The 24680-nt window shown below is 34.8% G+C and overlaps 1 protein-coding gene across 2 annotated transcripts in view; it reads right to left on the bottom strand.

Moving 5' to 3' along the window:
• Window positions 1–3435: 3435 nt before the first annotated feature.
• UBE2QL1 (ubiquitin conjugating enzyme E2 Q family like 1) overlaps window positions 3436–24680 on the bottom strand; it is a 55814-nt gene continuing 34569 nt past the window's right edge. For both annotated transcript variants that reach the window (XM_044665396.1, XM_044665404.1), the window contains one exon: window positions 3436–4901. In XM_044665396.1, the coding sequence (XP_044521331.1) occupies window positions 4770–4901 (132 nt within the window). In that variant the 3' untranslated portion in view covers window positions 3436–4769. The remainder of the gene's footprint in view (window positions 4902–24680) is intronic.

Below are 24680 nucleotides of genomic sequence, written 5' to 3'. Positions count from 1 at the left end.
TCTCTCTGTACCTTGGCTTTGACATAGGTAACAAGAATAACAGCTCCTTCTACTTGCTTCATAGGAATGCTCTTTGAATAAATAATGTCTGTATCCTTCCTGTAGTCACATCAAATTTTCATGATCCTTTAAAGACATCATTCTCATCCTCCTTCCTGTGTCTTTTGCCATTGGCTGCAAAGAAGGCATGAGAGTTTTGATGGTGGGAAGCAGGTGAAAGGAGAGAGAAGGGACATATTTAAATGGAGTATTATCCTGGGGGACTCAGAACAATATGAGATAGATCTTGACTGCCAGGAATTTCAGGTGACAAGAACTAAAAAATGGGAGTTTGCTGCTGAAAGGGAGGAAGTAGGATTTTCACCTACATTTATATTCTACCTTCTTCTTCCTCACCCCACATATTACCTCTGCCCTTCTCTAAGCCCATCTCTACTCCAATCCCAGGTCCTCAAAGCTTTGCTTAGGGCAACTAGAACTCAAAATTAGCTATAGAAAAGGCTGGTCTGGAAAAACCTAATCACCATTCAACATTGTTTCTTTTAGAAAATCTCTCCAGGTTCCAAATTGATCTAGAAATTAATTTTCCAAATGCAATGTTTTTAAGTAGGGGACTGCTTTATATATATATATATATATATATATATATATATATATATATATATATATACCATTTGGCTGGAGCTGGTGAGAGAGTGTATTTTAAGATCAGAAAAATGGAAGCTCTGCAGAGACCAATTATTCCAATGGGAAGGAACTTGATAATCAGGTGATCCACTGTGTGAGGTTCCCCCCTCATTCTTCCAGCCTGGAAATTGTGGGGTTTGCTTCCATTAGTTCATTTGTTATCCCAAATAAGTGAATGAATGGGAACTTTGTATATAAAGAAAATTTGAACCCACTTTAATAGGTTTTCATTTTTGTCCTGTTATTTGTGGGAAAAACAAGTTACTTTATCTCAGTTGGGTGAATAAGAAGTCTTCTCTTTCACAGGATTGGTCTGAATGTTTGTAAAATTTTAGTAAAATTTGCTTGGACCAGATAGCCAGAACATGACTACCCATGGTAGTCATAAAAAAAAAATGAGCCAATAGCCAGGTTCATAGCTTACTAATACTGACCACATTTGCCTATAACCCAGAAAATAAGCTCTGCTCAAAACCAAGTCAACATACCCGGATCCTGGGAAAGGGAGAAAATTCAAGAGTTAAATGTATTACATTATTTTAGAGCTAGAAGAAGTCTTATCCTATATCCAAAACTTATAAAACAGTAAACTGAGGCACTTAAATGTCTTGCCTGACCTTGGGCACTGCTCATAAGGAGCCACGTCAGAATTTGGAATTGGACTGGATAATCCCCTTTCCATTGTGCCATACTGCCTTTCAAGCTTTCTTGTTCAAAAGAAAAATAAAATCTATTGCAGAACAAAGAAAATGATTTTTCTTCTAGCCTAATGCTATTCCTTTATTTAAGAAAAAGACAGGAAAATTCTAATAAACTAGAAAACAAGGATTCTTTTAAATTAAACTTCATTCCAGGCCTGGACTTATGATTTTCCAATAAGAAAACCATTTGTGCCAAAGCATTTTTATTTATTATTAAGGAAAAAAACAATAAACTTTGCCAGTGTTTATGGGAGCAGCTCTTTTCAGAATTTTATAAACAATACAATAAATATATTATTTTGTGCCCCAGTTGACAGTGGCTTTAGTCAAACCAATCCATTACTTGGTTTTCATTTGGCATACTTCTCCTTAATAGTAAGAATGACACAAGAGACTTTCCTTGTAGAGAGCTTTGTTAAGTTCGGCATACCTAAACCCTTCTCCTACACACCTTCCATTAACACGTAAGGAAATTAGTGGCACTGAAAACCTAAGTGACCAAGGTATATCATCATACGTGTAAAAATAATGAAGGGAGTAATGGAACCAAAACTTGTGACTTGCAGCTACAGAAAGAGCTTTGTGGTTTTTGCAATACTTCCTCATTTTTTAAAACAAATCATAATGAAAATAATGTGCATGAGACATACATAGAGGTGAAAGAAGAAGCTAGAATTAAACTTATTTACTCTTTTCATGTACATAATTACTAGAAAAACAATATTGAAGATAATGATGAAACCTCTAGGTTACAACTCTTTTTTTGCTTCACCATTTGTACAAGGTTCAATTTGAAGTGTCATACTTTGTTAAAACAATCAGTTTGAAGAACTGATAATATTTTTAAAGCAAAGTAATGGATGATCATTACAGAATTATTGTGTTTAATTTTTGTTTCCTTGAATAGAGCCTTGGAATTTGCATTAGAGGTCCCAGTTTTCAGAAGGAATAGTTGCTTTTTAATTTTAAAAATCTGAATCTGAACCAAAACACTAAGAGGAAACTGAAGGGAAAGAACCAAAAAAAAAGTTAATCATTGTTTCTTAGGGGATGATCTCTAAGCAAGAGAGGTACCATGGCAGTGGACAGAGAGCAGACCTCTAACTCAAGAAGGCCTGGGTTCAAATCTGGACTTTGAATAATCCTGGCTGCATGATCCTGGGTAAGTCATGACCTCTCAGGACTCCAGACAACTATCTAAAATTATAGGTTGCAAAACAATTATTGAACTGGATTGGACTTTCTTCTTTGGGAACTCCTAATAGTGCTGAAACCACAGATCTATTTTTTTAAAAAAATCATTGGCAAGCTTATCTATATTAGATCCCTTAAAATAAAAATCTGATACAGTAATTCATTACAATGAAATCTTCTGCATTGCCTAATAATTCAAAGCCGCTCCTAAAGTTGTACTTTTCAAATATAATTTATAATTTCATACTTATTTTATACAAAGCAAGTGCTTTTGAGCAGAAAACTGAACAGGGCAAATTTCCTCTCTTTCTGGAAACTGAATGGTCAGGACTTTTGATAGCACGTGGGATGGTCACTTTGGCTTGATGAAGGAAGATGGCAAATTCTTTTTAATGAGAAAAAATGAGTTTTAAAAAAAAGCAAAAACAGCAGCAACAAACATGTGACCACCTGAAAGCAAAGACTGAATTTGGTTAGTCACTGAACCACACTGGATAGCTCATAACCATCTGTTCTTTGCAGCACTGTCTCTATGAACTTTAAAATCCTTAGACCAAATAAATGAGCTCCTCAGCAGCCAAAAATGCCTGAAGCATTATAAATAATTACTAAAGAGAATTCCCTACCCCCAACCTTCCAACTCATGATAAAAATGCAATGGGCAACTGTTTGGTGAATCTGATCAAAAGCACTGGCTTAAATGTATCAGCTGGGATCAGTCTAGCAATGTGTTTTTGATAGGACTGCCTGTTATAATCACTCAGTTTTTGTGGTATTATGAATAAAAAATTCTAATAGGATAAATATTTTAAGTAGAAGAATATCCCCAAATGATTGAATTCTTGAAACAGTGTAACAGATATGGGTGATTTTATTTAAAATGCGTCCAATAATATTTTCCATTTGGAATCACCATTTTAAACCTCTTTGCACAGATCACTATAAACATTTCTTGCTTTCTTGGAGTTGTTTTTTTTTTTTTTGAAGAAAGTTCTATGTAACTTAACAGAAGAGAAAAATGAAATCCCAAAGATTAAATAACAGGACATTTATATACAGCAGTGGGTTCTCTCACATATTGGGATCAAAGTACATACAATGACTATTCGGTTAAAAAAAATCCAGCCATGCAAATCGTCTTACAATTCACTTATTTTACTTTTTTTGAAGCTCTGACTTTCACATCCACTGGCACATAATTTAAAATATCATATTAAGTTTTGTGAATGTAAATTGACATACTTTTTCGTGTATGGATTGCCGGTTGAAAGCTGACAGGCAAACAAACAAATCTGCTGTCATAGCAATACTGCATTATACCAGTAAAAGGAAAAAAAAACCCTATTCTTATTCTACTATCATTTAATTACTTTGAATCCCATCCTGAAGTAGAGGCTACAGTTTTTATCATAAGTTATCATCAGTCTTTTTCTCTCTCTCTCTCTAATGGCCTCGGTTGGTTTGTGAACAACAGCATACCACAAAAATCAGCATAGAGAGCACATTTTGACCAAATGGCAAGTTCACCTCACAGATGATCTTATACCACAAGGACCTGGCAATGTCAGATTTTTTATTTTTTTTTCTTATGAGGCAAAAGGTCATAAAGATCACAAATGAGGTCTAAATTTAGTCACAGCAGATCATAGCTTCACAGAAAGACAAATCTTCAAGTTACGTTGATTTGCTAGAAAACAAAATGAAGATAAACAGCACAGCAAACATGTACCTGCAATGCACTGCTTTTCTATTAAAGATGAACAGCTTCATTTACATTGAAATGGACTGAGCAGAAACAGACAGATTTTTCCATCCCTGCTCTTTGGTGCAGCTGTCATGGCAAGAAGGTGAAGACAATGTGGACTCGATGGAAGGAAGGGAGAATGAAAGGAAATGATAGCGTCTCAACATTCACTCTACAGCGACTTCAAGATGACCATTTATTATTGAAATATAATCCTAAACAGTAGTTTTTCTACCCAACTCTCTCCCTCCCTCTTTATCTTTCTGTAAACACATCTGTTCATAAATAACTTAAATGTCTCCTTGACATTCATGGTACAGTATCTAACAGAAGCTGACGTAGAAAAGGATGAGTGGATGTACAGCACTGAGGAGGAGATGTCATAGTATTTGTGTGTTTTGTTTTGTTTTGTTTTTAAGTGTCTAATGCAAGGGTTTCAAACATCAGCCATCAGAGACCGGAGGGGTGACCCAACCATACTTTTCGTGAGTCTTCACCAAACTCTTAAACGTTGCCTCCGCTTCCTTGCGACTGAAGGATTTTTTTGATTTTCCAGCTTTTCTACAGATTCGGCCCTGTGGGAGAAAACAGAGAGAGAGAGAGAGAGAGAGAGAGAGAGAGAGAGAGAGAGAGAGAGAGAGAGAAAGAGAGAGAGACAGAGAGAGAGTTAGATTTCATTTCCATTTGATTGCTGTATACATATAAAAGTCATATAACTGAGGTAATTTTTGATATCTAAATATGTCTAGTTTAACAGCCATTAGTAACAACAGGAGATTTCTCAACCAGAATAGAGCCCTGAAAAGCAGAGCAATTAGCCCAAGCATGATATAGAAAGGAGTATTCAATTACCTACCAATCATTTAAGACAATGGTGTCAAAATCTAACAGAAGAAACAGAAGCCACTAAATCATACATAAAGATCCCTTTAGGCCAAATACTGACAGTTTTCCTTTGTTTTATTGTATTTAATTTATTTTGTTAAATACAGTATTTCCCCATTACATTTTAATCTGGTTCAAGTTGAATTCAGAAGTATTGTAGTGATGTTCTTGACAACTCTGATTTAAGGCATGGGATGGTGAAAGAAGGGAAAGATGGGATGGGAGTAGGGAGAAAATAAATTGTTTTCTGAGTTCATGCTCAAATTTAAGATCCTGAAAACTGGGGGTGGAATTTATATGGTTTTCTGATTTCATGGGGGTTTTGAGTAATCAAACACAAGTCTTCTAACCCTCCAGAGACTGTTCTCCCTATTGGGCTAGAAATATCAATAGTTTCTCTGGGGATGAACTATTAAAATACTCTCTTTGGTTATAGAAACTTAATTTCTTTTACACTGTAATAAAACCCTTCAAAGGACTATTGTATTAATGAGGTACTGGAGAATCCCAGCCCTCTCTGGAAGCTGACTCTTCACCTTCCAAATACTATACAGTTATCATATACCTTGCTCTGGGAACCAGCTCTGTTGGAACCATTCTACCATGGCTTCAGATAGGTTAGGGATAAACTGGGAGAAATGAGGCATAGAAAATCCTCATTCTTTTGTACATGAGGGAAAACGGAGAGGAGAATCCCCATAGTTGGGGACAACTCCACTTTCTGATTTTCCCCATTTTAAGGAAAAACTACAACTATGACAACTCCAATTTGGCAATGATAAAAGTTGGCCTTTTCAAATTAAAACCAATTTAGGCATATAACATATTCCAAGAGGATTTATAATAGAAATTGTCTTCTGTCTCCCAAAAGGATAACTTAGTGATCATTAACTTGAGTTCTCTTTGATGATATAAACTTTCTTTTAATCATTTTATTTAATTCAAAGCCAATGAAAAATATATGCAAATACATATTTAATTGTCTTGTTACAAACTGAGAGAAATGACACAAAAACCTTGATTTGGGGGGGCCATGGTCCTCTTCCCACTCTAACACACTGAACTCCAAAGAAAGACAAAGTCTGCCATCTAATCAAGTTGACAGAAAGGGAGATAAATACCAGGGTCTTTATATAAGATGTTTTATATAATTCTGTCCCTATGGACTTGACCTATGAAATATGGTATCACTTCAAGTTAGTCAAAGTCCAAAGGAATTCTAGGAGGATCAGCCGACACCGGAATGAATGGGAAGGTTAATAATCCATTCTAAGAGGGTAGAAGGAAGACTCAGTAAATCAGAAACCAGGGATGATCAGCTTGATTGACTGGCAATGGTTCAGGTTGAGCTGTGTCAAGATAAGAAAAGGTCAACCTAATGCTCTGTCTTTTCATCTACGAATGGCATAATAATTTAATGAATATAATAATATTAATAACAAATAAAATTAAAAAGAATAATTTAAGTTTTGCAAAATGTTTGACATGTATTATCTCATTTAATTCCCCACTATAACCCTGTAAGGAGGGAGTATTCCTATTTTGCAGATAAGGTTAAGCAATTTACATAGGGTTTGATAGCTAGTGAGTAACTGGGGCAGAATTTGAACGTGGGTCTTCCTAACTACAAGTAGGATGCTCTAGCCACTATATCTATACTCTCTGGCCAAATGTTACTTAATAAAATGCTCAGGTACATCCAGTGTTTCAAGATTGTCTACCTGTTGAATTCATATCTCTGTCTTTTCTACGGAAATGCAAAGGGTCAGAAGTCCCATTTCTATCCTTATTCTTTCACCAGTTATGGAAGCTTGGACAAATTCCTTCCTAATTGTGTCTCAGTATTCTTCTCTCTCAAATGAGGGTAATGATATAGTTTATATCCATTTAGCTGTGGTTTTTTTTGTGAGCATCAAATGAGATTATAGATGAAATGATTCAAACTTATAAGTATTTGTTATGAAGAAAAATGACTATTATAGCACATTCCTTTGTCATTTTTTCTGCCATTCTTCCTTCACTATTAACAATTATAATGGTAAATGTTATCTTTTTTAAAATTCACCATTATACTGGGGTGATTATTAACAATGGAAATAATTTGAATTATTATTGAAAATTATTATTATTGGGAATAATTACTTTCACTTGGACTATTGCAATAACCTTTAAAAAATTCATGAACACTGAGAAAATTTTCAAAGTAGAATAGAGAATTATATGTGAAATTTATTTTGTACAACTTGCTTTTTTAAAAAGGTATGTAAGGGGGCAGCTGGGTAGCTCAGTGGATTGAGAGTCAGGCCTAGAGATGGGAGGTCCTGGGTTCAAATCCAGCCTCAGATACTTCCCAGCTGTGTGACCCTGGGCAAGTCACTTGACCCCCATTGCCCACCCTTACCACTCTTCCACCAAGGAGCCAATACACAGAAGTAAAGGGTTAAAAAAAAAAGTATGTAAGGGGGCAGCTGGGTGGCTCAGTGGATTGAGAGCCAGGCCTAGAGATGGGAGGTTCTAGGTTCAAATCTGGCCTCAGACACTTCTTAGCTGTGTGACCCTTAACCCCAATTGCCTAGCCCTTACCACTTTTCTGCCTTGGAACCAATACACAGTATTGATTCTAAGATGAAAGGTAAGGGTTTAAAAAAAGAAAACTAAAACTAAAGAAGTATGTAATAAGTTCAACATAGTAGTCAGAGAAAAGACCAATTTAGTGATTTTTTTGGATACATTTCAAAATTGTTTCACAGAATCCTCTGAGTGCATTACTATGCTTATCTTCCTATAGTTTTCCCAGCAATTATAATTTTTTTTGGCCATCTTTGACAATCTGATGTGAACCAGAATGGTTTTAATTTGAATTTCTGTAATTTTTAGTGATGTGGAGCATTTAAAAAATATGCCTATTGATAGCCTGAATCTTTAAAAACAGCTCATTCATATATCCTTTGACCATTAATCTGGTACAATCCTTATACATATTGGATAGCAAATCTTTTAAGGAAAACTTATTGCAAAGATTTTTTTCCCCATTAATTTTTTCTTCTAATTTTAACTGCACTAATTTTGTGCAGAAGCTTCTTAATTTTTGTATAATCCAAAATGTTCATTTTACTTTCTATTATTCTCTCTTATTCTTTCCCCCTACATGGAACTACAAAAAAATTTTTTCTATGATCTTTTATAGCTAGGCCATGTATATCCCTTTAGAACTTACTGTGGCATATGTCCTTAGATACTAGCTGTGTGACCCTGGGCAAGTCACTTAAATCACTCCTTGTATACTTGTGACACTAAATCACATCTTGTTTGCCTCTGGTATTGGTTGGCTTTCTCTATCCCATTAAAGAAAAAATTTCCCTTCAGCATCTTGAGTATTTTATTCCTCCCAATGAATTTAGTTATCATTTTTTCTAGCTCTATAAAGTCAACATTTGATAATTATTATTTTCCATACCAATTACACTAAGTAGCATTATTGTCATTTTTATTTTACTGTCACATTTACTCAGTACTTAATAAAGTAAATATTGTCATATTTAATTTTTTTCCCTACCATGAGCAATCAATAATGTGTAGGTCTGACTTCCTTTCTCTAAGGAATATTTTATACTTGTTATTCATGTAGTTCCTACATGTGTTAGCAGATAGACTTAAGGGTTATATATTCTGTATAAAATTTTATATTTTGAATAGAATTTATTTTTATCTCTTTCTGCTGGATTTTATTTGTAATATGTTTATTGATCTATATAGCAGGAGTTTATATTTTGCTACTTTACTTAAGTTATTCATTGTTTCAACTAATTTTTTAGTTGACTCATTGGAGTTTTCTATGTCTCTGCTATAATCCATCCTCTATTCAGTTGCTAATATGATTTTTCTATAGCATAGGTCTCTCTCCCTATTCGGTGAGCTCCAGGAGCTTCCTAATATCTGAAGTTTGAAATAAAAACACTGTCATTTAAAATTCTTTACAACATGGTCCCTTCTTACCTTAGTAATGGTCTGACACTCCTTTCCATCTAGTTCCCCAGCCTCATTGCTATTCCTCAAACATGACACTCCACCTCCCATCTCTCTGGATCCTTTTCCTGGCTGCCCTCTATGTTTAAAATACTTGGCACTCTCACTTTTGTTTCCTTGTTTTCTTTTAAGTTTCTGCTCAAATTCTACCTTCTCTTTCTTTAAAAAATTTAGTTTGTGACATTAAAAAGTTCCCAGGTATCTCCCCTCCCTCCTTTTTTTCCCTCCCCCTCCAGCACTAGTTGAGGCATCATTTGACAAAAAAGATATATGTATGCATGAAAATATATTTTGTTTGTTTCTATTTATTAATTATTTCTCTGGAGTTGGGCATACCCAAGTTATCCTTCAAATAATATTTCTGAAAAGATTGCTCTGTTGAAAAAATGAATAATATGGAAATAGGTATCAAGTGATAATATTTGTACAACCCAGTGGAATTGCTTGTTGGCTCTGGGAAGGGAGAGGGAAAGAAAATGAATCATGTAAACATGGAAAAAAAGATTAAAAAAAATAAAGTTGAAGAAAACTAAAAAAAATTTCCATTACTATATAAAATGTTCTCTTGGTTCTGCTTGTTTTGATATTCATAATTTCACGTAGGTCTTTCCATGGTTTTTAAAAATTAAAAATTCTGCTCATAATAGTATTTCATCACAATACTATGCCCCAACTTGTTTAGTGATCTTCCCAGCTCTCCCCAGATACTATTTCTTTCCTTTTTGGATGACTTTCTATGTACTCTATGTTATATGTACCTAGTTATTTACATGCTATATCCTCTATTAAAATTTAAGCTTCATAGGGGTAAATCCTGAGGGAAGTTTTTATTGTTTGTTTTATTTTGTTGTTCTTTGTAACACCAGAGCTTAACAGTTTCTGGCACATAATAATTTAATAATCCCACTAACTGATAGAATTTTCTTTTTTTCTTTTCAAAAATGTGTTTGTTTTTATTTTACAGAATTGATAACCCATTTTTAATCTTCATTTTTCAATATACTAACCTCCACCCACAAAGCCCTTCTGTATAGTTGTTTTTAAAAAATAATTTAATATAATTTAATATTTTAATATTTTAATTAATTGAGTTAATGTAATTAATTAAAAGTATATTAATATTTTAAATGATTTAATAAAATTTAATGTTTTTAAAAATAATTTTAAAATAAGAAAAAGCAATTTAGCAAATCCAGCCCACATATCAACCAAGGAAGACAAGTATCTTTCTACAGTATTATGTATCCATAATCTTCCACCTCTGCCAAGAGGAAGGAGGTGCATCCTCATAAAGCACTTTCCTTAAAGAAAACCAATGGAAGTAGTTGAGGGGAAAATGTATATCATTCTCATTTTACAGATGACAAAAATGAGGCTAATAAGAATTTAGATGGCTTGTCTGTGGTCACAAAATTAGGAAGTGACAAAACAGAAACTAAAATTCATATGTCTCTTGAAGGTATTATAAACAGCTGATAGAGAAATATTAAATATTAGCATATCTACAAATATAATTTTCACAATATAGGCCCAATTTAAACATTAAATGGCAGGAAAATATAAGGAATTCCATTTAGGTATAAAAATGGAAATTCAATATATATATTTTTATATAATTTATATAATTTATATAGTATATATTATATGCATACATATATATACAAGGTATAATATGTAATGTGAATAATCAATTTTCATAATAATGAATAATTCTAAAAGTTATTTATAACTATTACACATATTTTTTAAATGATAAATATAAAAAAATTAAGAATTGTGGCAAGAATAGATCTCTTGCCTTATCCTTTGTGAAAGTACCAATTGTTTACCAAAAGAAAAAAAAATTGAACATATAAACAAATAGCTCTTTATCACTCCTCCTTCTTCTTTGAATGAAATGATGAAGATGGAGCAACAACACTGAAGCTTCAGTCAATTTAGCCATCAGGATACAGAGTCTATTATAAACAAATTCGATATCTAAATTCATCTACTACACAACTGTAAATACAAAACTGAAGTTTTGTCTTCTGTGTCTTACCCTACTGCTGTATTCCAAACCTTTCATTTTGTTGGTTTATTTTAAACCATAAAGCTCCACAAAACTGCTCCCTCTCCCTTCCTTTAATAGTTAGCTCTTTGACTACTGTCCAGTAAAATGATTCCTTAAAACCAGTTTCTTTCTTAGCTATCAGCCTCCCAGACTCGTCCTGAGATGTTACTGGAATCGCTGATACTTTTGAAATATGCTACTATGTTGGATCATAGTCAGACAGACCTAGTTTTTTGTCACGCATGTCTAGCATGTCTATCCTGTGATCTTATCATTTTTAACTTAACCAAATGCTGGTTTGCTCAGTTATTAATAGAAAAAGCAGTATTTACCTCAACTATCTGACCAAAGAGTTGTTGTGGAGATCAAATCAGTACTTTTGGTCACTATAAAATGCCATAAAAATGCTTTTAAGGCCTTCATGGCTTTCACCACCACCACCACTACTAGAGGGGGAAGCCTTATTCCACCTTATTAAATATAAATTTAATTCAGAATAAGGAGATCATTAATGAAGATCCCAACATCATTTACTGAATGAGACAAAAACCTAGGAGGCAAAGTCTTCTTCTTTCTAAGCTACTTTGCTATAATTTCATTCTACTACATAGATGAAGCTTTTTTTTAAGCTTTTTTTTTGCCTATTCTATATTTAAGTCAAATGATACAAAAATAGGTCCTTCACTTAAGGAGTTTACATTCTAGAGGAAATATACTTAAGCAGAAAAAATGAATACAATATGATTTAAGGAAGGAGAGCACTAAATATTAAAGCCTTGAAGGAAACTATTGATTCTTAAAAAAAAAATAAAAATACAAAAGATGTGGGTGTGTGTGTGGGGGGTGGTGTTGAATTTTAGACATTATATTGATGGAAGATGGAATACCCAGTTCTGGGAACAGCAAGAAGGCCTTTCTCTTAGGACTCTGCTCTGCTCATTTCCATTTTACTGAGAGCTACTTTCCATGTCTCTGTTTAGAATAAGAGTATGCTCATAAAATATCTGTATTTAATTCTTAAATAACAGTCATGTGGAGGACTCTATCCATCTCCAGACAAAGAACTACTGGAGTCATCTTTCACATCAGTGTATTTATGGTTTTATTTGGGGGTTTTGAACATGTATGACTTTGCTCTGACAACGATGACCAATATGGAAGTGTATTTTGCATGACAATAAACATAGTATTAAAAAAAATAAAATAAAGGGGGCAGCTGGATGGCTCAGTGAATTGAGAGCCAGGCCCAGAGACAGGAGGTCCCAAGTTCAAATCTGGCCTCATACACTTCCCAGCTGTGTGACCCTGGGCAGGTCACTTGACCCCCTTTGCTTATACCTTACCACTCTTCTGCCTTGTAACTAATATATAATGTTGATTCAAAGACAGAAGGTAAGGGTTAAAAAAAAATTTTTTTTAAAAAGTTGTGCCTCTTTAACTATGCCATTGACCACTGGGCAGCTAATTGTCATGGTGGCTAGAGTGTTGGTCTCAGGCACTTATTTTCTGCGTATAACCCTGGGCAAGTCACTTAACCTTGTTTTCTTCGATTTCCTCATCTGTAAAATAAGCTGGAGAAGGAAATGGAAAGCCCAGACTCTTAATAGTTTTGCCAACAAAATGGCACCAGATGGGGTCACAGAGAGTCAAATAGGACTGGACAAAAACAACACTGACCACGTGATGGACTCTTCAAGTAAAAACTATATGAACTAGTAATGGCTGATATGAGCAGAAGTTCCATTATTTTGTCATAGCAACAGGTCAGGGGAATAATATAATTTATGATTGTAAACACGAGCTGAATTAGCATAATAGAATTATTTTGTTTTAATAGAAACCCTTTTTGCTTCGAATTTTATAAGCTCAATCACAACAGCTAATCAGACAGATACATGTTCTTTTAAAGGCACAGGTTCCTATTACCAACTTCAAGCCCACTTTCTTAAGCCTATTTTCACAAAAAATAATTCCCGTCCCCAATCCTAGACAGCATCATGAGTTAGTAAATCCTGCTTCTTTTGGGGACGGCAATTGATTCTCTGAATGCTAACAAAATCTGTTTGCTTCAGAGTCAGGAGGGGATGTACAATTGCCCATAACACCACCTTGGTTTGCCTTAGAGACTTATTATAAGTCACAAAAATCCATTATACTAATGTAGCCAATACTTGTGGAGGCAAATGATGGTATTTTTATCAATCAGAGATGAACCTAAAAGGTGGGCAAAATGCTTCCTACTATAGGTGAAAAAAACTTGGTGACTTTGTATTTGCAAAGCTCTTGAAAGGAAAACTGAACTTATGGACTAAAAACAAACAAACGAACAATTGTTTTCAGGAGTTGTTTGAAGAAGTCTGAGATTAAAAAAATAAAATATAAAAAGAGATTGAAAAAAATCATATCATCTAGAATTTACAAACACGTGGATGGAGAAATGAAAAGAGCTTTGGACTGGGATCCAGAAAAATTTGCACAAATCCGGGCTTTGCCACCAATTCAATATGTGATCTCACTCAAATAAATTAGGCCCTCTGCAGGCCCAGAGAAGTCCTGGCTTCAAATCTGGCCTCAGATATTTCTTAGCTGTGTGACCCTGGGCAAATCACTTAACCTCATTACCTAACCCTTACCACTCTTCTACCTTTGAACCATGACACAGTATTGATTCTAAGATGGAAATTAAGGGTTTAAAAAAAAGGAGGGGGGGCAGAATAATTTTTTAGATATCTTGATTCATGTAATTAGTTTTGATTATCTCTCAAAGAGGCAAATGGTGGCACAGAGAGAGACCACTGGAAGGCCTGAGTTCAAATGTGACTTCAGATTTGTGACCCTGAGTAAGTTACTTTATCTTCTGTTTGCCTCAGTTTTCTCAACTGCCAAAATGAGGGAAATAATAGCATTTGTCACTCAAGGTGGTTGTGAAGAACAAATGACATAATATTTATAACAATTAGCCCAATGTATAGTTCATAGATGCTATATAAATGCTTATTTTCTCTTTCCTCCTAAAAGCATTTTAAAAGATTGAAACATATACAAATTACTTGCCCTCACATTTTTGAAATGTGTAAAAAACACTCAGAAACCACTAGTGAACAAGAATGATTGCAAAAAGTGCTGTTTTATGTTTTGTAAATGACACCATCATTCAAGAAAACTGGGAGGCTGATAAAGTAGATTGATTTAAGGAAAGAAAAAACAAAAACAAAAAAATCCAAATGGTTTCAGAAATCAGTAGTTCCTCTCTCCCTGAAGGTTCAACTTCCAAAACAAACAAACCCCTGAAAAGATGAACTTGGTTGCTTTGGAAGAGACAACACAGAATCTTAAGAGATTAATCTCTTTGCTTCAAAAACCAAAACCAAAACAAAATCAAGTCAGCTTTAAGGGAAAATATCAGGTCATCATTTAGTGGCAGGTCAATTAGGCACTAAGGGAGGGAAATTAGGACAGGGAGGGAAAAAAAACTAGTAGAATTGATCCTGTTGTCTTTGTGGGACGTTATCAAAAGTCTAGGGTGGAAAAAAAAAAAGAGATATATCAAAAACTGGAAACCAACTGCCACCATTAAGAAATGGATACATTATATTTGGAGGAAGAAAGTTAAGAGAATCAGGCTGTCAAGAAGATTTAGAGTATAAAGTTTATCTAGGCTCAGAGAAGCCCTGTGGTTGTTGACTTGACTACTGAGGCATCTTGAACTTCAAGGGAGTTCTTTAAAAGATGATTAAACTTCTCAAACAACCAGGCAGCCAAACCACCAAGAGCACTGGAGAAGGGGATGCTGAGAAAAACAGTCGAGGAATATGTGGATACTCCTCAACCAGCACTCTCGTTCTCTCATAGACATTCCAATGAGAATTTGAGCCATTTTCTAAACTCCTCCACTTACTAAATTCTTAATCCCTTTCTTCAACTGTCAAAGTTCCTGTTGAATCTACCTCCCATCCTTCTGATTTCCTAATCGCCTTCATTATTGCTGAAGTAGACGAGAGAATGAGTCAAGGATGACACACTTATGTTATAAGCATGGAAGACTGGAAGAATGTTTCTATTACTTCTTCTAGGTCACGCCTTCTCATATCTTCCTTTCCTGTTCCTTTCCCATCTGCTTATAAACATGCTCAGCTATAACTAGTTTTAAAAATGAAAAATAAATGCCTTATATCCTATCTACCTACCATTACAATCCAAAATGGCCTTTCAATACCAAATGTATGGGAAAAAATAGTCTAGAAGGCAGTTGAGTGACTGAGTGGATGGAGAACTAGGCTCAGAGATGGGAGGTCCTGGGTCCGAATTTGGCCCCAGACACTTCCTAACTATGTGACCCTGGGCAAGTCATTTAACCCCTTGCCTAGAGCCCTTACTGTTCTCAGAACCAATACATAGTAATAATTATAAAATGGAAGGTAAGGGTTTAAAATTCACTGCCTCTACTTTTATACCATTACCTCACTTCTTAAATCATGCAACATGTCTTCTGACTTTCACTAGAGCTGCCATCTCAAAGATCATCGATCACTTCATTATTGAAAAATCTAATAGTATTGTCTTATTCCCTGACTTCTTTAGCATTTGAAATAACCAACTCCTCTTTTTTTTATTAAAAAATTTTTTTCTATAGGCCAAGATTTCTTGTTTTCTTTATTTTTGTGATACCAAACATACATGTAAAATTTGCAAAACATTTTCATAGTAATAATGTTAAAGAGAATAAAGTATATATTTTTTAAGAATCAATAGTTTCCTTCAAGGCTTCAATATTTAGTGCTCTCCTTCCTTAAATCATATTGTATTCATTTTTTCTGCTTAAATATTATATTTCCCTCAGTCATAATGATCTTTTCTTTAACCTCAGATGAATGAGAAATAGTTTCAGGCTTCAAGGACCTTATAATTTGATCAGAAGTAGAAAAGGAATTAAAAATAAATTTTGGCTATCAAAATGACAAAACAATTTGATTTTTTTTTCTTTTTCACACTGGCAATTTGGCATTTTACATGTGGATTTTGTGTCCTGGTTGTTTTTATTTTTTTAAATCATCTAGCAACTTGAAAAAACCACCATAAACCACAAAAATTATCAGTGCAGGAATGTAGTCTACCTAAAAGTTCTCACAGTCAGAAGTAATCAACTAAAATGGTTATCTTAAAACTTCCTAAGCAAGTAAGATATAGACTCTGGCTCTTATGCTGACCCCTATAATGGAATCAGATTCTATTTTTAAAGGCAAAATGATGATTTACCACTAAAAGACAAATCCTTCCACCTCAAAGATTTACAATAAATAAGCCATTTAAAAAGTAGTTCCAGTCACTTATAATTAAAGTACTAAGAAAATTTTCATATGAACTTTCAAAGTCAAATGTTCTCTGGGTTTATGCCAATAGCATTTTAATTTAATTATGAAATTTCAGAGTCAACATACTCCATAAAAAGCAAGTTGGACTATAAGTCAAGAGACAAGTTTAAGTTTTGCCTCAGACAAACACATGTTCTCTGTATGACCCTGGACAAGACACGAAACTTCTCAGTGTCTGGTTACAAATCACCAAAGGGAGTTTCTGCACTTTGTTCCTTCTACTGATAAAATCACAGGTCTATTCTCCATCCAACCAAAAATAAATAACTAAAATACAAAATGAATATCAAATATAAATAAAAATAATTTTCTTTGCTTTAGTCTTATTTCTCAAGATTCTTTTACTTTGATATAAATAAAATGGATCCTATGATTCTGAAATGCATTTAGCATATATTTAGACTTAATGTCAGGAAAATAATTGGAAGTTTCAAAAATGGAATAGGCTGCCTCAGGCATGAATGAGAAAAAGCACTTATTTAGTACTTATTATATTCCAGACACTGTGCTAAGCCCTGGGAATGCCAATATAAACATGATGCAGTCTTTGCCCTCAAAGACCTTCTATTTTATTTTATTTTATTTTGGCTTGAAATTTTATTTAATTAATTAATTAGGAATATTTTGCCATGCTTACATGATTCATGTTCTTTCCCTCTCCTCATCCTACTCACCTCCTGTAGCCAACAAGCAATTCCAATGGGTTTTACATGTGTATTGATCAAGACCTATTTCCATATTATTAATATTTGCATTAGGGTGATCACTTAGAAAGACCTATTTTAATGGAGCTTTAGAAGAGAGTTTTGGTTTGGGGAGTCACAAAGATGGTGAGTTGATCCATGGGGCACCCAATTGGCACCCTTTCCAGAAGCAATGGTAATTCGAACTTGATTATTGGGTCCAAAGGAAGAGAATGATCTGAGACAATGGACAGAAAGAAGGTCCAGGGCAGATCTCTGGATGGGATATACAGCCTGGTGCTCTAGTGCTGGCTAAACTCAGAGAGATTCCATTTACTGACTCACAAGTTAAGACTGGTTAGCCCTGGGGTGGAAGTTCCAAAGCAAAGTGGATTAATTCTTCCTGGCATGGTCTCTGGAAATCACTAGGTGTCTTTAAGTGATGACTCAATGATATTTTGGGGGGATGCTATAAAGGAGATTTCTGTTCAGGTACAGGTTGTGTTACATGGTCTGAGGTTCCTTTTAATTCTTAGATTTGGGATTCCAAGTTAATGACCATGTTAGAATCCTTTATATAAAAGGAGAGTGAGATGATATTACATAGAGTAATTTCCTTTTTTATGGAGAATAAATGGGAGGAAAGAAGAAAAAGGAAATGTTAGAGGACAGAAGGACATTTCTTCTACCTTCCTCTGCAAAGGGAATGCCTGTTTCTTGGTGCAGGAAAGAAAAGAGCAGAATATTACCAGTAGAATGAAATGTGCTAAACATAGCAGTCCTCTGTCTTCCCTTTGCACTATATAAAAAGCACACATATATAGAGTAATAAAGACTTTACATCATAGAAATCTATCCTTAATGTGTGGCAGATAATTTGCTTCCAATCATTCCAGAGAACTGTGCCTCTTTTCTCCTATGGTATTTAACAAAATTTTTATAACCTTCAGTAATCTGTTAATCAGAACACTTAATTACATACTTCCGTCATTCAGTATCGCTATGGGAAAAGTTTCCAGTCATGTCATAAAACAGATAATAGTCATGGCAATGCAGTCTAAAGAAAGCCCCAAAGAAATAAAGGAGACCAAGAATGTCACCAGATAATGCGGCAGGAATCAAAGCTGGTAAATTAATCTGTCAAAACAGAGGGCAGTCATACACCACTCTTCTCCCCCTCTATCATTAGCTTTTATGAGTTTGACAAAATAATTCCAAACTCACTTGCTCTAGAAGAATAAAACTAGAATGTAAAGCAAGATTTTCTCATTCTAGCAAGCTAACATAGGCAGAACCCATCAATTTTAGGGACATACTTCCAGGTAAGAGCATATACCTATCTTTATTATTTAGCATTCAGTAGGGTAGTGCAGTTTCACTTCTGTCCCCAAACAATATTATCATAATAGGAGAAAAAATACGTTCTCATGACTTGAACATCATTACCACAGTAATTTTAAAATACATCAACTAAACTAAATAATTAGTTAGCACTAATTAAATAGAACTAATTTGACTTGGGAATCATTAGCAGTTAGAGATTTGTTTTCTGGGAAAAATGAACTGTGGAACATTAAGATAGGAGGGGGGAGGAAATATTTACAATATGTGTATCTAAAGACCTGAGTAACTGCATGGTGATCTTTTTACTAAGAGGGAAAATAGCATTAACAGAACTATTTAATGAAATAACATTCATAAAAAAAAACAGAACTTAGAGCTCAGTTAATCTAAAGCCTTCATTTTCCAGGAGGAAATTCAGGCACAGAAACATATGACCTTACCCAAGGTCACTCAATTCTTGGTTTGCTTCTATTTTCTTCACCAGAAAATGACCTTTAGACTAGGGGAAAAAACCAAACAAATCAAAATGGTTGAGAGCTGACAAACAATACAACAAAGGAGTTAATATAGGAATATGTATATCTGCATTGTGACCCCCATATCTACCATTCTTTCCATTTTATATATGGAAATGTACAATTCCAAAATAATTCCAAAAGAAGAATAATAGCAATGAAAATTAAAATATTGCCAACATAAGTTTTCCCCTAGTACCTGACTCCCTTCAATCTAGAGGAACATATACTTTCGGTTTAAAGGAGACATTAAGATTTGTTCTAGCCACAACCTCCTTTGTGGGGCTCAAGAAAAGTGATAGTAATGACAACTATTTTCAGAATCCAAATAAATCTACTAGGAATTGCCTAAAACTACCAGTTTGTTTTGTATTAAACATTGTATATTCTGGACTAGGTCAAGAGTGAGTAATTTCCTCTTTCCTAAGTTTCTATGTGGATGATTCTTGGAGTCTTTTAACTAAACCACATTTATTTCCCAGGTTATAGCTTTATCCCTCCAGTTTTCAACTATACATTTCCACATGGATGCTCTGGCAATGGCTAAACCTCAAGATATTTAAAGTTGAAATACTGTCAACCCTCCTACCTAGCATTTCCTCCTGACTTCTCTATTTTTAGTAATGAATAGAGTAACTATTCTTCCAGTCATCCAAGGTCTAAAACTGGGAGTTAAACTTAACATTGCCCTGGGGCCATGCTATTCTGATTGGTGAGTCAGCCAGCACAAACAGCTACTTGTGACCTGCTCTATCTAGTCAGCTCCAAAACACAGATGTGTAGTGTCTTCACATCTTTACATCTACCCTATTTGCAGTCTTCTACCTTCTCACTCTCCCCTTTATATCTCTTGCTTTGGGAACAGTAACTTAATTATTACTACTGTGGATTCTGGAAAGAGGGTATCAATTGACAACCCTATGGTTTCATTCATCATCCCTGTGGCTGCCAAAAACCAAAATATCTATCCATCACTCCCTTGTATGCATACATGATCTCCTCCTATTGAAGCCCAGCATCCTTAAGAATAGGGGTTCTCTTGCTTTGTATTCATGCCCCCAGCATTTAGTATGATAGTGCTTAAAAAATGCTTTTCATTCAACATTATACTCCATTCCATGCAAACTGCCTAACTGACAAGATCTGGGAAAATTCTTTGCAGTTTCCTTTGTCTATACCTTTTTTCTCTTTCTTTCTTCACCTTTTATATATTTGTTTGTTTATTTCTTACATTATTTTTTTGTTTTGTTTTTTAAGCCCTTACCTTCTGTCTTGGAGCCAATACTGTGTATTGGCCCCAAGGCAGAAGAGTGGTAAGGGTAGGCAATGGGGGTTAAGTGACTTGCCCAGGGTCACACAGCTAGGAAGTGTCTGAGGCCAGATTGGAATCTAGGACCTACCATCTCTGGACCTGACTCTCAATTCCCTGAGCCACCCAGTTGCCCCCTCTTACATTAGTTTTCAGGCATCTCCTTCCCTTTCCAGCACTACAGAAGGCATCATTTATTTATATAAGCATATATATAAATGTATAATATGATATATAATATATAAATTATGTTGTAAAATATATTATATACTATAATATATTATAAAATAAAATATAAATTATATAATGTAATATGATATATAATACATAATAAATAAAAATATAAACATATGTATATAAATGATGCCTTCTGTACTGCTGGAAAGTATATGTAAAACTGTCTTGTTTTGTTTCTATTTATCAGTTCTTTCTTTGGGGATGGACATATACAAGTTTTCTTCTTTCTGCTGCTGTATGTAATATTCTCTTGTCATGCCTCATTGCTTATGTCATAATTTCATGTAGGTCTTTCCATGTTTTTAAAGATCAACCTGTTCATCATTTCTTACAATTCAGTATTATTCCATCAAAATAATGTCAAAACTTGCTTAGCCATCCCCCAACTGATGATTAGTCCCTTGATTTCCAGTTCTCAGCTAGCCTAAAGAGAGTTACTATAAATAGTTTAGAACATATAGCTTCTTTTCTTTTTTCCCTGATTACCTTAACGAGCAAACCTAATGTTAGATCAAAAGGCATATAGGTGGTTTTATAACTCTGGGCATCATTCCAGATTGCACTCCAAAATGGTTGGATCAATTCATAGTGATCTTTTGGAATCTTATCCATTTTGAAGATCTGGGCCAAATCTTTTCTTTTTCATAAAACATTATTACTCAGTCCAGAGTATCATTTGTTTGTTCCTTCATTCTAAAAATACTGAGTAATGATGTATGTGCAAGGCACTAACAAGTCCTCCCTCCTTAGACTCTTGGAGCATTTTTTGTCTGCACTCCTCATTTGCCCCTCTTTGTTACCCCATCTAAGGGCTGCATGACTGGGGGAAGTTACTCAACCTCTCTAGTTTCATTTTCCTCTTTTGTAAAATGGGGATAACTTCTCTAGTACTCAAATCATAAAACAAGTCAGGTAACATATGTAAAGTACTTTGCAAACTTTCATATTATATAAATGTTGGTTATGTCTCTTTTGGTTTTTCATACCTTATCTCATTAACCATGTTACAAAGTCCTAATGGTAGACACTGTCTTTACCATCATAAACACTCAATAAATATTTGTTCATGATGATAGGGGTATAGAGAACATGTTTATTTTGCAACTAACCAAACAAGAAAGTTTTTCCTGAAAAGGGGTCTTAAATTTCTCTACAACTCACAAATCTTCAATCTAGCTCTAAAGTTTCTGTTGAAATCTAGTTCCACACCAAAAACCAGTTTCTGGACATCTCCATCTAGTTGTCTCAACAGTACTTCAAACTTATTTCGTCCAAAATGGACCCTAAGAATCCACCGAATTTCCATGAAATTCCATTTAGTGCAGAATAATTCATTTTAACAAACATTGATTAAATGTCTACAACATTCATTGTCTTCTCCTAAGTGGTTGAGATACAAATACAAACTGATTTATGCAACCAAGGGAATTATTTCTACTAAGGGAATAAAATAAATACACTGTGATTACAGATGACATCATTTGAAAGTAAGAGCCTTAAAGTAGATTTAAGAGATAACTCTTGAGGTAAGTGAAGGATTCTAAGTTAAGGACGATGTGCATGGGGCTAGTTGCATGCATGCATGGTAGTGGGAGATGGAATGTTGGGTTGAAGGAAAGGTTTCTTAGTTCAGTTTGACTAAAGCCATATTGTGGAGAGCCTTAAATACCAGCCTGGGAAATTGGTATTAAATCCTAAAGGGAGTAATAGGGAATCACTTATAATTTTTTGAGCCAGTGAGTGAACTGGTAAATCCTGTACCTCATGGGGAAGGGAAGGGAATAAGCACTTACAGGGTACTTACTAAGTTTCAGTCAGTGTACTGAGTGCTTTAAAATATTATTTCATTTGAAATCAAATGAAAGTTGGCAAGAGGAGACTAGAGTCTGGAAGACCAACTAGCAGGTTTGTATAATAAATAAGAACTGATGAGGGTGTGTACTGTCACTGGAGGAAACAGGAAGGATGCAAGAGATGTTGGAAGACGAACAATCAGCTAAGATTCAGTCATTGGTTAGGTGTTGTTTAGGGTGATCAGGCTTTGGTCTCAAGGCACCAAAACATTGCACTTCATTAGTTAGAAATAATGGAGCTTCACACCCAGTTATTAAGAAAAGGAATGTTTTCATTTCTTTCTGGAGACAGCTAAGTGGCACAGAGTCTAGACTTGGAGTCAGGAAAACATGAGTTCAAGTCCTGCTTCAGACACTTACTACACTTATACTGTAACTCTGAGCAACTCATTTGACTTCTGTCTGTCTGTCTCAATTTCCTCAATTGCAAAATGGGGATAATAATAGTACCTACCTCCCATGGTTATTGTAAGAGTTGAAGCTGCTTAGCACATAGTAGGCACTATATAAATGCTTATTTCCTTCTTTCTCCAAGTGCTCTTAAGACAAAAGGACCTATATGGGGAAGATGGAGATTCTGGGACCCTCGCTCCTATCAGAGGCCAGCAAACACTGAGAGTCCAATGTAGGACAATGGACATTATGGCAAAAGGAAAGGCAACAGGGTGGTGCTAGATCAGAAAAAATTCAAAAGGGAACTGTTTTTGGAGTTGCTAGAGAATCAACCTTTTTGCCCTCAGATCTGCAGAATCTCTATAATTCACATTGGTAGTGGCAGGCACAACATATATTTTCTTTTCCATTTTGTGTCTTGATCTTTTGCAGCTCTCCTCTAAGCTCATGGCCAGATGTAGCCCTTTTTCTCTAGAAGAGGTTTGGCTTTAAGCATTTCCCCTGTGGCGCAACTGTTTTTTACTGTTGTGATCCATGAGACCATAGTTTTCTTTCTCTCCTGGAGCCATGTGCTTTCCTGCTCTAATAATCAACCATATTCCTGCCTCCTCAAGGCAAATCTATCCCAAAGCTCTGGCCTCTATTACTATTCTCCTTAGTTTCCTCCATATTCAATTATTTTCAAAAGGCTCTACTACCCAGAGCAAAAACACTTCACAGGGAATCAAGATGTGACCAAAGTCCCAAATGAGGTGACAATGAAAATATTCACACCTTACGTAGGGAGATATCTTCAAGATGAGAACAGACTTCCTGCTTTAACCTTAAATTGATATTTTAATATTTAAGATTAAATTAAAAATAAAAATCTTTAATTGATATTTTCAGTTATTGATGCTATAAAATTTTTTATACAACTCAATTTCATGTATCTTTCCCCATCTCTGCCTTTAACAGAGAAAGCTAATTCATTAAAATAATCTGTGCAGAAACCACATCTGCTTTCTTGTGAAACATGGCACACCTATGGCCCTCTACCTGTCTAAGTCAAGAGATCGGTATGTTTCATCATTGGTCCTCTGGGACCAAGAAACGACAAGATTTTTCAAAGCACTTTCTCACATTCACTGCTTTATGATTTCAAGGACCAGGTTTGTAAATGCAGATACTGAGTTTGACGTGAGCCTTACAACTCTTTTGCTTCATTAGGTTTCCCCTTGCCTGACACCTCTCCCATGCTAATAGCTAGGAGATAAAGAATATTGCACCCCACCATTTTTTTTAAACTTCAATTTCCCAAAGTAAGAGATTGTCTTGACCTAGAATACCAACAAAAGAGCTATTTTCTTTTCTTTTTTTTTCCAAGTACTGGTATACACATATATAAATATATGTAAATACAAACTTTCATTAACTAAACACCTCAGGCTAGACAAGAACCATTGCTTGCCTGAAGGTGTAAGTGAATGCCCAATTTTGATTGTTTTGTGCAGAGGCTGCTAATGAGGTGATAACAAGGTGCTAAGGCTGTGGATGCAGAATGGATCCAACTCAGCAAGAAAATAATTACTCCCTCACCTCTATTCCATTAGAATACTGGTAGGCAGAATGAAAAGGACCTGAGTAGTGACCAAAATCATGAGCTGTTAATATATTTCATCAAGCTGTGGTGATTTCCATCCTG

Source organism: Gracilinanus agilis, chromosome 1 (genome assembly GCF_016433145.1).
Source record: "Gracilinanus agilis isolate LMUSP501 chromosome 1, AgileGrace, whole genome shotgun sequence".
Taxonomy (NCBI): Eukaryota; Metazoa; Chordata; class Mammalia; order Didelphimorphia; family Didelphidae; genus Gracilinanus; species Gracilinanus agilis.
This window is presented reverse-complemented; position numbering and strand designations above follow the sequence as displayed.